General features: G+C 36.3%; 1 protein-coding gene across 11 annotated transcripts in view; it reads left to right on the top strand.

The window, feature by feature from the left end:
- JAK2 (Janus kinase 2) overlaps positions 1 to 12,452 on the top strand; it is an 87,546-nt gene that overhangs the window by 51,506 nt on the left and 23,588 nt on the right. For 10 of the 11 annotated variants that reach the window (XM_079330002.1, XM_079330003.1, XM_079330007.1 and 7 more), the window contains 7 exons: positions 1,863 to 1,982; positions 4,305 to 4,462; positions 5,170 to 5,281; positions 6,923 to 7,109; positions 9,241 to 9,368; positions 9,859 to 9,993; positions 11,565 to 11,652. In XM_079330002.1, the coding sequence (XP_079186128.1) occupies positions 1,863 to 1,982; positions 4,305 to 4,462; positions 5,170 to 5,281; positions 6,923 to 7,109; positions 9,241 to 9,368; positions 9,859 to 9,993; positions 11,565 to 11,652 (928 nt within the window). The remainder of the gene's footprint in view (positions 1 to 1,862; positions 1,983 to 4,304; positions 4,463 to 5,169; positions 5,282 to 6,922; positions 7,110 to 9,240; positions 9,369 to 9,858; positions 9,994 to 11,564; positions 11,653 to 12,452) is intronic. The other variant, XM_079330005.1, reaches the window with a different exon arrangement.

Here is a 12,452-nt window from a genome sequence, read left to right as displayed (position 1 = left end):
TTTGTGATGGAACAGAGTAGTAAGCTTGTTTTAGAAGTTCTGATTTACCTCGAGCAAATTTGGTAAGTAAATTTTATTTAACAATAATTTCCATATTGCTGAGGACTACAGAAATATATTGACTGAAACAGTGCAAGACTGTGAAATTGGATTTTATTGAAATACTAGAAAAAAGTTGTGTAATACTTCTCTGCTTGACCTATAAAAATGTGGAAATGTAATTATCATGCCCCCAGGTGCAGATAAAATGCAGAATTTCCCTAAATTTTCTATGAAAGAAGGGATCTAAGGACTCCAAACAACAGGAAAATTCCCCTATACCTCTTTCCTGTGCAATTAGACACTTACCAGTGTCTCAGTTAGCAAGTTTAGCATTACATCTGTGTGACTGTTGAGTCCATATAGTCTTTGTTCAGAATTAGGTGCTTAATGGCTCCTGTAAGTGCTGGTAAACATGACTGCTGCATTTTTATTTATTGGTATTGGTATTGTTTTGTGTGTGTGTGAGATTGCCCATCATGATTGTTCATTTTGTTGAGTTTATGAAGACCTGATGCAAGCTCAAATCAATGTACATTGAGAATGTGAGAGTTTCCCAAAGGTAAAAGTAAAGGCAAAGTGGAGTATATGTGAGTTTTTCAGAATAATCACATTGGCTGGGTACTTTTGATTAATAATATAAAGCAGACAAGACCAAGCTACAAAGGGTTGTATTTTTACAGTATGCTGTAATACTTTGTAAAGAAATGCTATGTGCTAGTGGGTTGTTTGTTTTTTTTTAGCAAAAAGTAAATCTGATTACATGCCCTTATTTTTTGAAGTGTGGTATTAGTAGAGTATTTGTAGACTGACAGTTACCTCATTCATAGTTGTTACATATCAGTCCTCTGCCTTTCCTAATTTTCCTGTAAGTGTCAGTTGCTCTGGCAGGACCTATCATTAATGTCAGATTTTGCAATTTCCAGTTTTAGGTGTAAAAAATGTATGCATGCTATGTTGTTTGGGCTTGGCAGCTAAGCCTTTAGTAAGAGTTGTCTTTGAAGGAATAATATTTTTTTAAAAAGATTGCCAAATTATTTTTAAATAATTAAAAATATTATTCTGTTATTGACAGATATTGCATACATTTTCACTGGTAAAGAAACGATTTATAAAGTTGGTTTTGAAAACCAAATTAATTAATATGACTTGTAAACATGTTCATAACTCGTTCCAGTAAACTTTACTGATGACTTGTCATTTAGATACTGAACTTTAAAATAATTTTTATTTATTTGTATGTAATAATATATGAGTAGATTATAGAGAAATTTGTTTTGCAAGTTTGCATTTTGAACAACCAGATGAACAAGTGGATAGGACAGAGAGGACAACCTTTTCTTCTATTTTTTTCAGTCCAACTACAGATTTTGCAGCTTGTATCACTCTGAATGAAGTAATGACACTTTGTATTAACAAGCTTTCTGAACCGAATTAATCAGGATGCCAATAATAAACTCACCAAAATAAAATCAAACCAAAACCAAACCAAAAAAACTTCTCAAAAAATAATCAAAACATTCCACTGTTCACAAAATTCTACCAACTGAAGAAATATCTACAATTATAAAAGCCCAAACCCATATGTGGGTATTTATGTTAATGGCTCCTGAATCTTTTTGTTCTTTAATTTATGTTCCTAGTGATGATTTCATAAAGAAAAAAAATCCTACATTTGCTTGTAATGGCATGTTTAAAGTTTTATAATCCTCTTTGTTGCTGGCTTTAGAATTCAGAGTTATAGGAGTTCCAATGCTGCAAATAGATGGAGCTTTTTAATTGCCATTTATGTTATTACTGAAATTATATAATATTTGTTGCAGGATTTACAAACATACTGTGATTTTCCTGATATCATTGATGTCAGCATTAAGCAAGCAAGCCAAGAAGGCTCCAGTGAGAGAAGAATTGTCACCATTCACAAACAAGACAGCAAGAATCTGGTCTGTTTACTTTGGTTACTGTTCTTTCCAATAGATACTGCTTTGAGCAGACTGTGTAATTGTTGTATGCGTAGTTATTAAATAATCCATGACTATGTTAATTAAGCATGAAATAAAACTAAACACGTATCAGCAGTGTAAGGGGTGTATCAGAGCACTAAAGGTCTTCTGCATTCAAAGCTGTGCACTTGGAATGAAAGAGAAATAGGTATTTATATCTCAGGAAGATTTCTGGTACACAGATTGATTCTTTTGTTTATTAGTCTTAAACCTGAGTCCATGGTTTCAGTTCTCAAGTGTGCTGTTTCCATGGTGTCCTGATAAGCTGTCTGCTAGAGACCAACACATTGAAAAAGGCTTCAAAATGCTCTGAAGAATGATGATACAAAATAAGTATTAGGACAAAATTAATGTTATTGCTTTTACTGTGTACAATTTTTTGAAGATCTTAAAGTATTTTATACACAAGTATAAAAAGTTTTTTTACTTGAACTACCACCTCGCACTTGAATCAGGCTTTCTGGCAGGTATAACTGTCATGGAGTTGTGGGGTGGGCTGACCCTGGCTGGGCACCAGGTGCCCACCAAACCTGTTCTAATTGCTCCCCTCTTCAGCTGAACAGAGGAGGGAAAATACAATGAAAGGTTTGTGGGTCAAGATAAAGATAGATGTCACTCACCTATTAACCGTCATGGACAAAACTGAATTGACTCAGGGAAATAAATTGATTTTGTTGCCAATCAATTCAGTTTAGGGTAATCAGAATAAAAAAATCTTAAAAACATTTTTTCGCCCCCCCTTTCCTTCTTCGTGGGCCAACTTTATTCCCTATCCTTTATCTCCTTACCCTCAGCAGTGCAGAGGATTGGGAATGGGAGGTGTGGTCAGTTCATCTCGTGCTGTCTTTACCTCTCAGTCTTCCTCAGCTAATCCCCTGCTTCAGCAAGGGATCCCTCCCATGGTGGACAGTCCTCCATAAACGTCTCCAACACAAATTGTTTCCACAGGCTGCAGTTCTTCATGAACTGCTCCACTGTTGGTTCCTTCCATGAAGTGCAGTTCTCCAGGAACAGGCTGCTCCACAGCTCCATAGTGGTTCATGAGGCTACAACTCCTGCAAACAAGCATGTTTCAGTGTAGTGGGGGCTCACAGCCTCCTTGAGGCACATTCCTCTTCTGTGACATTCTTCACAGGCTGCAGGCTGATCTCTGCTGTACCGTGGGCTAAAGAGGCATAGCTGCCTCACCATGGGCTGCACCATGGGCTGCAGTTGTTTCCAGGCCCCCTTAAAAAGGAATTTGAGGACTCTAAACACATACTCAAAATTACCAGCTCTTTTTATTGCTCTCTAGCAAAGAAGTTGCCAAATAGGTGTGTTCAGCTTCTAGGTATGTCTCCAGTGTCACAGGCAAATGCATACTAAAGCCTGTTCTGTTGGGTTACACTACTAAATAAAATCTTGAATGACCCAGAAAATGCTTCTCTATTTTTGTTTTATTTGCAGCAATAAATATGTTGTTGCAGATGAATTTAATTTTGCCCTGATCTTATCTGTTAATCATTCTGTGTACAAGACCTGTTTCATACCCATTTTCCTTTGACTACACTGTTTTTCTCCCTGCTCCTATCTGGTGTACCTGTCTTCATGGTAGTAAAATGTTATCTCCTGCCTATGATCCAGCTCAGGATGCCTGTTTTTGCCGACTAGTAAAATTTTCAGGCAGGTGCTTTCCTGAGGATTTTTCTTTTCTACTTGAAGGCAGATAAATAATCTTTGAGGAGTGAAGGCTTTGCTTTAGGGAAGAGAACAACACTGTATTGGCAGTGTCTGCATGCTGAGTTGTGTCCACTAGTTTTTCTCTTTCAAATGCTCTTTCGTATTGGTATTCCTCTGCTGTTTCATCTATTTAGACTAAGGGTTTGGTTTTTTAATGGCAGATTTCATAAAATCATGAAATGGTTGTGGTTGGGAGGGGCCTTAAAGATCATCTGGTTCCAACACCCCTGACATGGGCCAGGCCACAGTCCATTAGAGCATATTTTTCAAAAGCCTGTTCCAGGGATATGGGCTGCACAGCTTCTCTGTTTTGTTCGTTTTGGATTTGATTTTGAGCACTGAAGGTTGCTATCAAGTGTTGAATGATAACAAGAAGGTAGAATGTATAAACATCAGTTAAAAACTGCTTTATTCATGTCTTTAATGTGTGCAGATATGCGTATCTTTTATGGCATTAGCATATCCCAGAATTTTTTGTTGCCTATTAAAAATGGAAATTCTCTCTCCCTCCCTGCCCTGCATTGTTCTCTGGCAATTGAACAGGAGGCTGAATTTCAGTCATTAAGAGAAGCTCTCTCCTTTGTATCATTAATTGATGGATATTACAGATTAACAGCAGATGCCCATCATTATCTCTGTAAAGAAGTAGCACCACCATCAGTTCTTGAAAATATCCAAAGCAATTGTCATGGGCCAATTTTGTAAGTATTTTGTTTTTTCTAGTAATATGAAAATTGAGTATTATTTTTGGAAGATGAGCTTTAGTTGTCTGTGAACTGTGATAGGTGTCTTAAAATGTTTTGTTGTTGTTACATTTATCTAACATAAAATGCTTTATATTTTTCCTCTTATTTTTCACTTCGTAAAATACAGTGCCTTCTTGACATGCTATAAAGGTCAAGTGGAAATACCATTCCTTGATATGGATAGAAATAGTGAGTTAGCAAGGCTTGTTTAAGAGGATATTCATTCTTATAATAATGAATGCTATTTTGTTTCAGCTCTTTTGTCTTGTTAGCCATTTTCCTGGTTAAACCCACCTTTCTCACCCCCATGAATGTTTGGCTAATTTAAGCTTATTTTTTAGGCAATTTTATTATACCTTCTTTCATCATGCATGCTGAAAATCATATTGTAAGCTGCAGGGAATATATATTTTTAGCCTTAACATTTCTTATTGGGAAAATAATTGTGGTGGTTTACTATTAAAAAATTTCAATATACTGCTCTCTATGTAAGCGACCACACTATATATTGGAAAATAAAGGGCAAAGAGATTAACTTAAAAAAAGCTGTACAAACAGCAGTTGTTGTTCTATTAGATATTTGTTGATACTGCTCATTGCTCAACTTCTTATATCTCTGAATTTTGCAGTTATGCAATTTAAACATTCTCTTTTTACTGCAGCATGGACTTTGCTATCAGTAAACTGAAGAAAGCGGGTAATCAGACTGGTTTCTACGTTCTTCGCTGCAGTCCTAAAGATTTTAAAAAATACTTCCTTACCTTTGCTATAGAGGTTTGTATTCTGTCTTACTGTCTATTTAATTTTTGCTGTGATATAACAAGGAGCTTGAGATGTTCAGTAAATTATTCTGAATTTTCCCTCCTGAATGTTTGTCTGATATGTGTATATTCTATAGCTACGTTTGTCAGATGGGTCGACTTTCAGGGTCTTGTGAGATACATCAGAGTTGGTACAGAATGGCTAATGCACAGGTGGCCTTGGAGACCAAGATAGGCTGAGGGAAGTGAGATTCAGAATACTGGATATATTGACATGGATCTTGGGACTGTGATAAATTTTTGGGAGATGGAGCAATTTGACGGGTTTTCAAATTTTTTTTTTCAAGTTTCGAGGTTTTTAGTTGAGTTTTTTCTGAGTTTTCCACACACCTCTTCCCCCTCACAAATGGGGCTTCACTGGATTGAGTGTACAGCCTTTGATGATCTAAGAGTGTCTCCTTCTCAAGTTCCTCTGGGTTTGGGTTCTGTCCCCGTCCCCTGTGCAGGGCCAGTCCTTTGGCAGCTGTTACATCGACACGAATCTCCTGGGTATAGCTGTTGCTGGCTAGAGAGAAAGCCACCCTGGAAAGGCATGCGGTTCTCATGCAGCCAGGGAACCAGATGTACCTCTTCTCTCTGACATTGCAGCTTGTGATAATAAAATGCTATAATATTGATGTTAAATAATTGTGAAATCTTGTTTCAAGAATGGATTTCTCTTGAGTTACATTAGCAAAGTGGCCTTTGTGTTTTTAGCTAGGAAAGGTAATACATGAATTTTCCTGCTGGTGTATAGCAAGCTAGTGAGTTTGCTTGTACTGTCAGAGATAAGTGTGTCTCTGAAAATGACCAAGTAGTGCTGATGTGAGAAGTGTTATGTGCAGTTAATGAAGTATGTTTGGTAGGGAATTTTGTAAACAAAGAAATCGGTTCCTGAACAAGCTTAGGAAGGCAAAGTTGAGAGAAGCTTGTGAGAGAAGACTACCATTGCCTTTAAGTGATTTTGCCACAATGTTTTTTTTTTTCTTTTTCTGAGTCTTGTGCAAGTCATTGGAAGGATTTTTATATTCAGAATTTGTTGGAACATTTGCTGTAGCATTGAGATACGGGACCACAAAAGCACTAATAAGAGATCATCTTGTTTAAAAATGCTTAGCAGTACCTATTTAAGAGTCACTGTGAAAATAATTCAGTGCATATTTAAAATATGTATTAGGAAGTAATTTCTTAGAACTGTGCTGGAGATGACAGGAAAGCAGAACTACAGCTGAGATCTCCAAATGCCTACCAAACAAACATGGATTATCAGGGCTGTTGCTTCCAACAAAATTTTGTTTTGCTGTAACCCCATGTCAGGGTGAATAAGCTTTCATTAATGGCTCTGAAGGATTTTTCCTAGGATGCATTATCTATTTTCTCAGCTCCATCTTTTCTGATTTCATTAGCATTTGTTTTTCTCTAGCATCAACATGCTAGTTCCAGTGATGGGAGTAGAGTCATGTTTTCTCAGAATCAATATTACATATTGAGAACAAACCAACAAATTATGATCATATTTTCCTGAAGCATCCTTTCTTTAATTAGTGGAGTGTTATACATTTAAATAAGCTTTCTAATATTAAATATTAGTTTTTAATGGAAAAATTTTCTGCAGCGTGACAATACTACAGATTATAAGCACTGCTTAATTACGAAGAATGAGAACGGAGAATATAATCTTAGTGGAACCAAGAGAAGTTTTAGTAATCTTAAGGATCTCTTGACCTGTTACCAGACAGAAACTGTCCGTTCAGACAGCATAATTTTCCAGTTCGTCAAATGCTGTCCTCCAAAACCAAAAGGTAAGAGAAAGATTATTTCTAAGCAGAAAGTTTTCTAACTTCTAGATTAAAGGCTTAAAAATAAATTAATACTAAATGACTTTCACATAGCTGCATGATACAAAACTAGGAGGAACTGTTGGTACCCTTGAAGGCAGGGAAGTCCCTTAGAGAGACCTCAGCAAATTTGAGAATGGGGCAATCACCAGCCATATGAAGTTTAACAAGGAAAATGTCAGATTCTGCATCTGGGGTGGGGCAGCCCTGGACGTACAGACAGACTGGGGAATGAGATGCTGGAATGCAATGCCACAGAAAGGGACCTGGGGGTCCTGGTCCATGGCAAGTTGCACACGACTCAGCAGTGCCCTGGCAGCCAGGAGGGCCACCTGTGTCCTGGGGACATCAGGCACAGCATCACCAGCCAGGCAAGGGAGGGGATTGTCCTGCTCTGCTCTGCACTGGGGCAGCCTCACCTCCAGTGCTGGGGGCAGCTCTGGGTGCCACAGAGTAAGAGAGATAAAACTATTGGGGAGTGTTCAAAGAGGGTTATGAGGATGGTGAAGGGTTTGGAGTGGAAGCCGTATGAAGACTAGCTGAGGTCACTTAGTCTGTTCAGTGTGGAGGAGACTGAGAAGAGACCTCCCTGCAGTCTACATCTTCCTCATGAGGGGAAGGGAAGGGACAGGCATTGATCTATTCTCTGTGGTGATCAGTGACAGGACCCAAGAGAATGGCCTGCATTTGTGTAAGTGGAGGTTTACGTTGGATACTGGAAAAAGCTTTTTCACCCAGAGGGTGACTCGGCGCTGGAAGAGGCTCCCCAGGGCAGTGGTCACAGCACCAAACTGAGAGAATTCAGGAAGTGTTTGGACAATGCTCTCAGGCACATGGTGTGGCTGCTGTGGATGGTCTTGTGCAGGGCTGGGAGTTGGACTTCATAATCCTTGCAGGTCCCCTCCAACTCAGAATATTCCGTGATTCTGTGACGTGTGGGTTTTGTTAAATTTCACTGACTTACTTATTCATCATCTTAGTCGTAGTTTTCAGTTTCATTGTCTGCCGAATTTTAATTTGGTTTAAGGTAGTCTTTCAGAAGTAATCATGGTACCAGTTTCATGATTAGAGCAAAATTGGTTTCTTGATTGCAGTGGATTGTGTGCAACAGCACTTCTTATATAAAGCGCTTTCATGTCTTGAGAAGGAAAGAGCTACTAAATGGATTATTTATCACTGGGAATATTTCCATAGGCAATGGAACCCACAGTGTCAGTGTATTTCTGTCATTGTTATCTTAGCTGAGTTGTGCCAAGCCTTCAGCTCCTTTTTAAGAATGAAAAAATACACATGGAATACAGCTTCTCCCTGAGGAGTGGATTTTTCTTGAATTTGCATTTAATTTTTTTTCCCATCTTTGATATTCATATCTTTCTCCTTTATGAAATCTTTGAATATCTGCCCTAAGCAGTAGTATGTGCAGTTAATATTGGTCTTTGTCTCTATCAAAGTTCCTATTTAAGTAGAAACTTGCCAGAACTAGAGCTTATGATAAAACTTTTACTTCCCTCAAATTTGATTGAAAATATCCAGCGGATTCAAAACCTTATAAAAGATGTAACAAGTAAATATGTATGCACATTATAGAGAATAATTTTTAACATTGTTCCATTGAAATAAAAAAGGTATATGTATGAGAATGATAAATTATTGAATAAATAAAATAATGGATGTGACCTGATACTTACAAAGACATACTTTTCAGATTTAGTTTTAGTATTAGACTTGCTTTACTTTGTATTATAAAAGAAGGTAATTTACATTCCCTTTTCCATTCCCAGTTGTTGTTGCAAATAGTGCAGCAGTTAAAAATGTGAAAGGAGGTAGGAATATTTTCAGAGTGTTTGTCAGAAGTAGGAATACTTAAAAAACATAAAACTCATGAGTCAATCTAGATGATTTTGCTGGTTAGAAAATATTAGATTTTGATTTAAATGAAATACTGTGTGGCTTTTTAAATACACTGTTGTCAATGTGATATCTTGTTTGTGTTGAATTAGAAGTCTCTAATTAATAATCCTTCTGAAACTGTATTGGTTTAATTTTATATTTTACATATTTACTTTGTTTTTCTTTTCCCTCTTTCTTCTCCTAGATAAATCAAATCTCCTAGTCTTCAGAAGCAATAGTGTTTCTGAGGTACCCTCATCACCTATGCTGCAGAGACACAATAATGTCAATCAGATGGTCTTTCACAAAATCCGTAATGAGGACTTGATATTTGTAAGTCTGTTAGCTCTTTCCACTGCAGATGTTGGGTTTAAAATGTTTCAAGTTTTAGAAACCTCTATATGTGTTTGAAAGGATCTTATCTGGGGTAGGAGATTTTGCTGTAATCTTTCCTTAGAGTTGTGGAAAAGAATTTATTTTGTTTTCCAGTAATGCAAATAGCTATTTTTTAATAATTAAGAAGCATCCTTTTGACTGCATTAGCTGTTATTTGGTTCTAGAGATGTCTAAATACATGGAATTGCTTCCTCTCTGGTTCTTGTAGCAAGTTATTTTCTGACATCCTTGAGTAGACAACAAAAAACAAGCAAAAATTTAAGATGTTTCTGATATAGTTGTTTCCTTTCTTTCTCAGCTGCACTCTACAGCCAGCACACATCTAAAGACGTGCTTATGCTTATGCAGAGATGGTTTTTTTTAAGATGTCTTTTAAAACAGGCTGATTTTTTTATGCTATTCTATCTGTATCCTTCCTTCATTTTAGGAGGAGAGTCTTGGACAGGGCACATTTACTAAGATTTTCAAAGGAATAAGGAAAGAAGTGGGAGACTATGGCCAACTCCATCAAACTGAAGTTCTTTTAAAGGTGCTAGATAAAGTGCACAGAAACTACTCTGAGGTTGGTGGATTGTTTACTGCCATGTAACATTTGTCCATGCTATGTTGGGCATTACTCTTCTTTTCTTGAGCATTACCCATTTACTTCATAAATTATTATATGGTAGAGGGTTGTATGTTAAATCAAGCTCATCCTTAGACTTGTGACACTAGGAGAATGGATTTGAGACTGGCTTTGGGAAGTACACCTATGTACTTTATTTCCCCTACTCCCATGATCTGTGAAAGAAGTCAGAACTACCTATTGAGAACTGGACAACAGGTCATTTGTACAATTGAAGTACCAGAGGAGGGGTGGTATGACCACAGGATTGTCTTAACCAGTAAATTCATTATTTACAGACAAGGCACCATCATTTATGGAAAAGTATATCCTCTGGGTAGACTGTCTTCAGATTTTCCAGTAAAATCAAGTAATCAGAAGTATTTATGTATGGGGAAAATTTGCCATACATGTATTCATCCATAATCACTGCACCTTCTTACTTTTTGAGAGAAGCTTTTAGCAGACTTGAAATGCTTTTGTGCAAAAACTAATAATCTGGTAGTGTAAACAAGCCCGAGACTGTGTATGTGAGAATTTAATTTTAAAAACTTTCACAAGTTGTGGTAGTGTTTATTATATTAATGTAACTTTATATACTGATTACTGTCTATAAATGTAATTTATTCAATTTCTAATATCTAGCTATGTTATAGCAAGCCAAGACCAGTACACTATTTTGTGAGCTTTTCAATTATCTAAGATAAGTCTATATGAAAACAGAAGGAAAAAAGTAGGAGACATTTCAGAGGATTGGTATTCAAAAGCAGTGTAGGCTTTGAACTTTTGAAAAAAAAATTAAAAATTATAATTTTGATATTATGGGTAATGCATTTATATTCTAAAGTTAAATATGAATCAGTTGCTAAAAGGTCAGAATATAGCAATAAAAATATAGTTACCTAAAGGAAAATGTTCTTGTTTTCACTTCACTTTGTTGGGTGAATAATCAGTACAAAAGCAAGTGTAGGTGGAGATGCCACTGAACAGAATAAAACACTAAAGAATGCAATGAAAGCATTCAAAACTTTCCTGACAAAGTTGGAAAAGGTCTTGCAGTAGTGGATGAATTACATAATACTTTTTGTCTTTTAACTTTATGTGCTGCAAAGAAATAAATTTGAAACTGAATAGCACATTATGGCAGAATAAATTAGAAAGTGAATATATGTATATAGTATATGATGAATTAGCCTTCAGTTGACTTTATCTATGTAATTGACACTGAAAAAAAATAAAAAATGTTGAGATACACTTGCCCCTGGAAAAAAAGAGGCTGTTAACCTATCTGGAATGTATACTACCAGTTATTTAGAAAAATAAAATTTCCACAACCAAAAAATTGAAGCAAAAAACAACCAAACAAGAAACAGTTGCCAAACACAAACCAACAACAGACAATATGAAATATGTTACATAGGATCTTTGCAAAGAGATAGTTAAAATATTTTGGTAAATTTATTAGAATTTTGGGGCTTTATTTTTCACTGATATATTTTCTTTATTAATCTCTCCTTCTTTCCAAAAAGTCCTTTTTTGAAGCAGCAAGTATGATGAGCCAGCTTTCTTACAAACATCTGGTGTTAAATTATGGAGTCTGTGTCTGTGGAGAAGAGAGTAAGTAGAAATTAATTATCTTGCTTTTGCCAATTTTTATACACCTCTGTTAGACTTTGACATTGGTTTTAGGTAAAACTTGGAAAAAACCAAACCAATGCTAGTTCAACACCAGCTGGACAGCTTATGCATGCTCATGCTGCAGTAGTATTAGTCTTGGTATCTGAGAACTAGTTAATAGTAAAAACAAAGGGGAAAATTTGTTTAAGGTACAGTGAATGTGAATAGTAACCTCTATAAATGACTCATTTATGTCTGTTCTATCTGAGATCAGTTTTGTTGCATCTCTGGAATGAGCTTTTGAAGTGCCAGAAAAATTGCAGCCCTACATTATATCAGCTCTGGTTATCTAGAAAGGGAGGTACTGTGCTACCCAGAAAGATCTTCAGTTACTGTGATTAAAAACAGACATTGCTGTCCTTTTCCACATGTGCTGGCTTGTGAGCACAAATAAAATTTTGGTAAGTTTGGTTTAGAGGTCCCATTCTGAAAACATAAGGTCCTGGTAATTCAACAAACACACTATGAAATTTCAGCAGCAGTAAAGTCTTTGCATGGTCTGCAAAAGTTGAGTGTCTTTCAGTTTAGCAATCAGCTTTGTGACTATGGATTAGTAAGAACACCTGAAATACATTTATACTGTCTTGTAATGAAATTTTCATTTTGGATGGATGTTGTATGCTAATGTGTGTTGTCTTTGAATATGACTACTGAATCTCACTTTGACAGTTCTTCATTTAATCTTTTGGCTGAAATGTCAGTTTGCTCAAAATCCTTTTTATCTCTTTTAGAAATTTGTA

Source organism: Erithacus rubecula, assembly GCF_903797595.1.
Source record: "Erithacus rubecula genome assembly, chromosome: Z".
NCBI classification, from domain to species: domain Eukaryota; kingdom Metazoa; phylum Chordata; class Aves; order Passeriformes; family Muscicapidae; genus Erithacus; species Erithacus rubecula.
The sequence above is the reverse complement of the archived record's forward strand: the minus strand, read 5'-3'. Positions and strand labels throughout refer to the sequence as shown.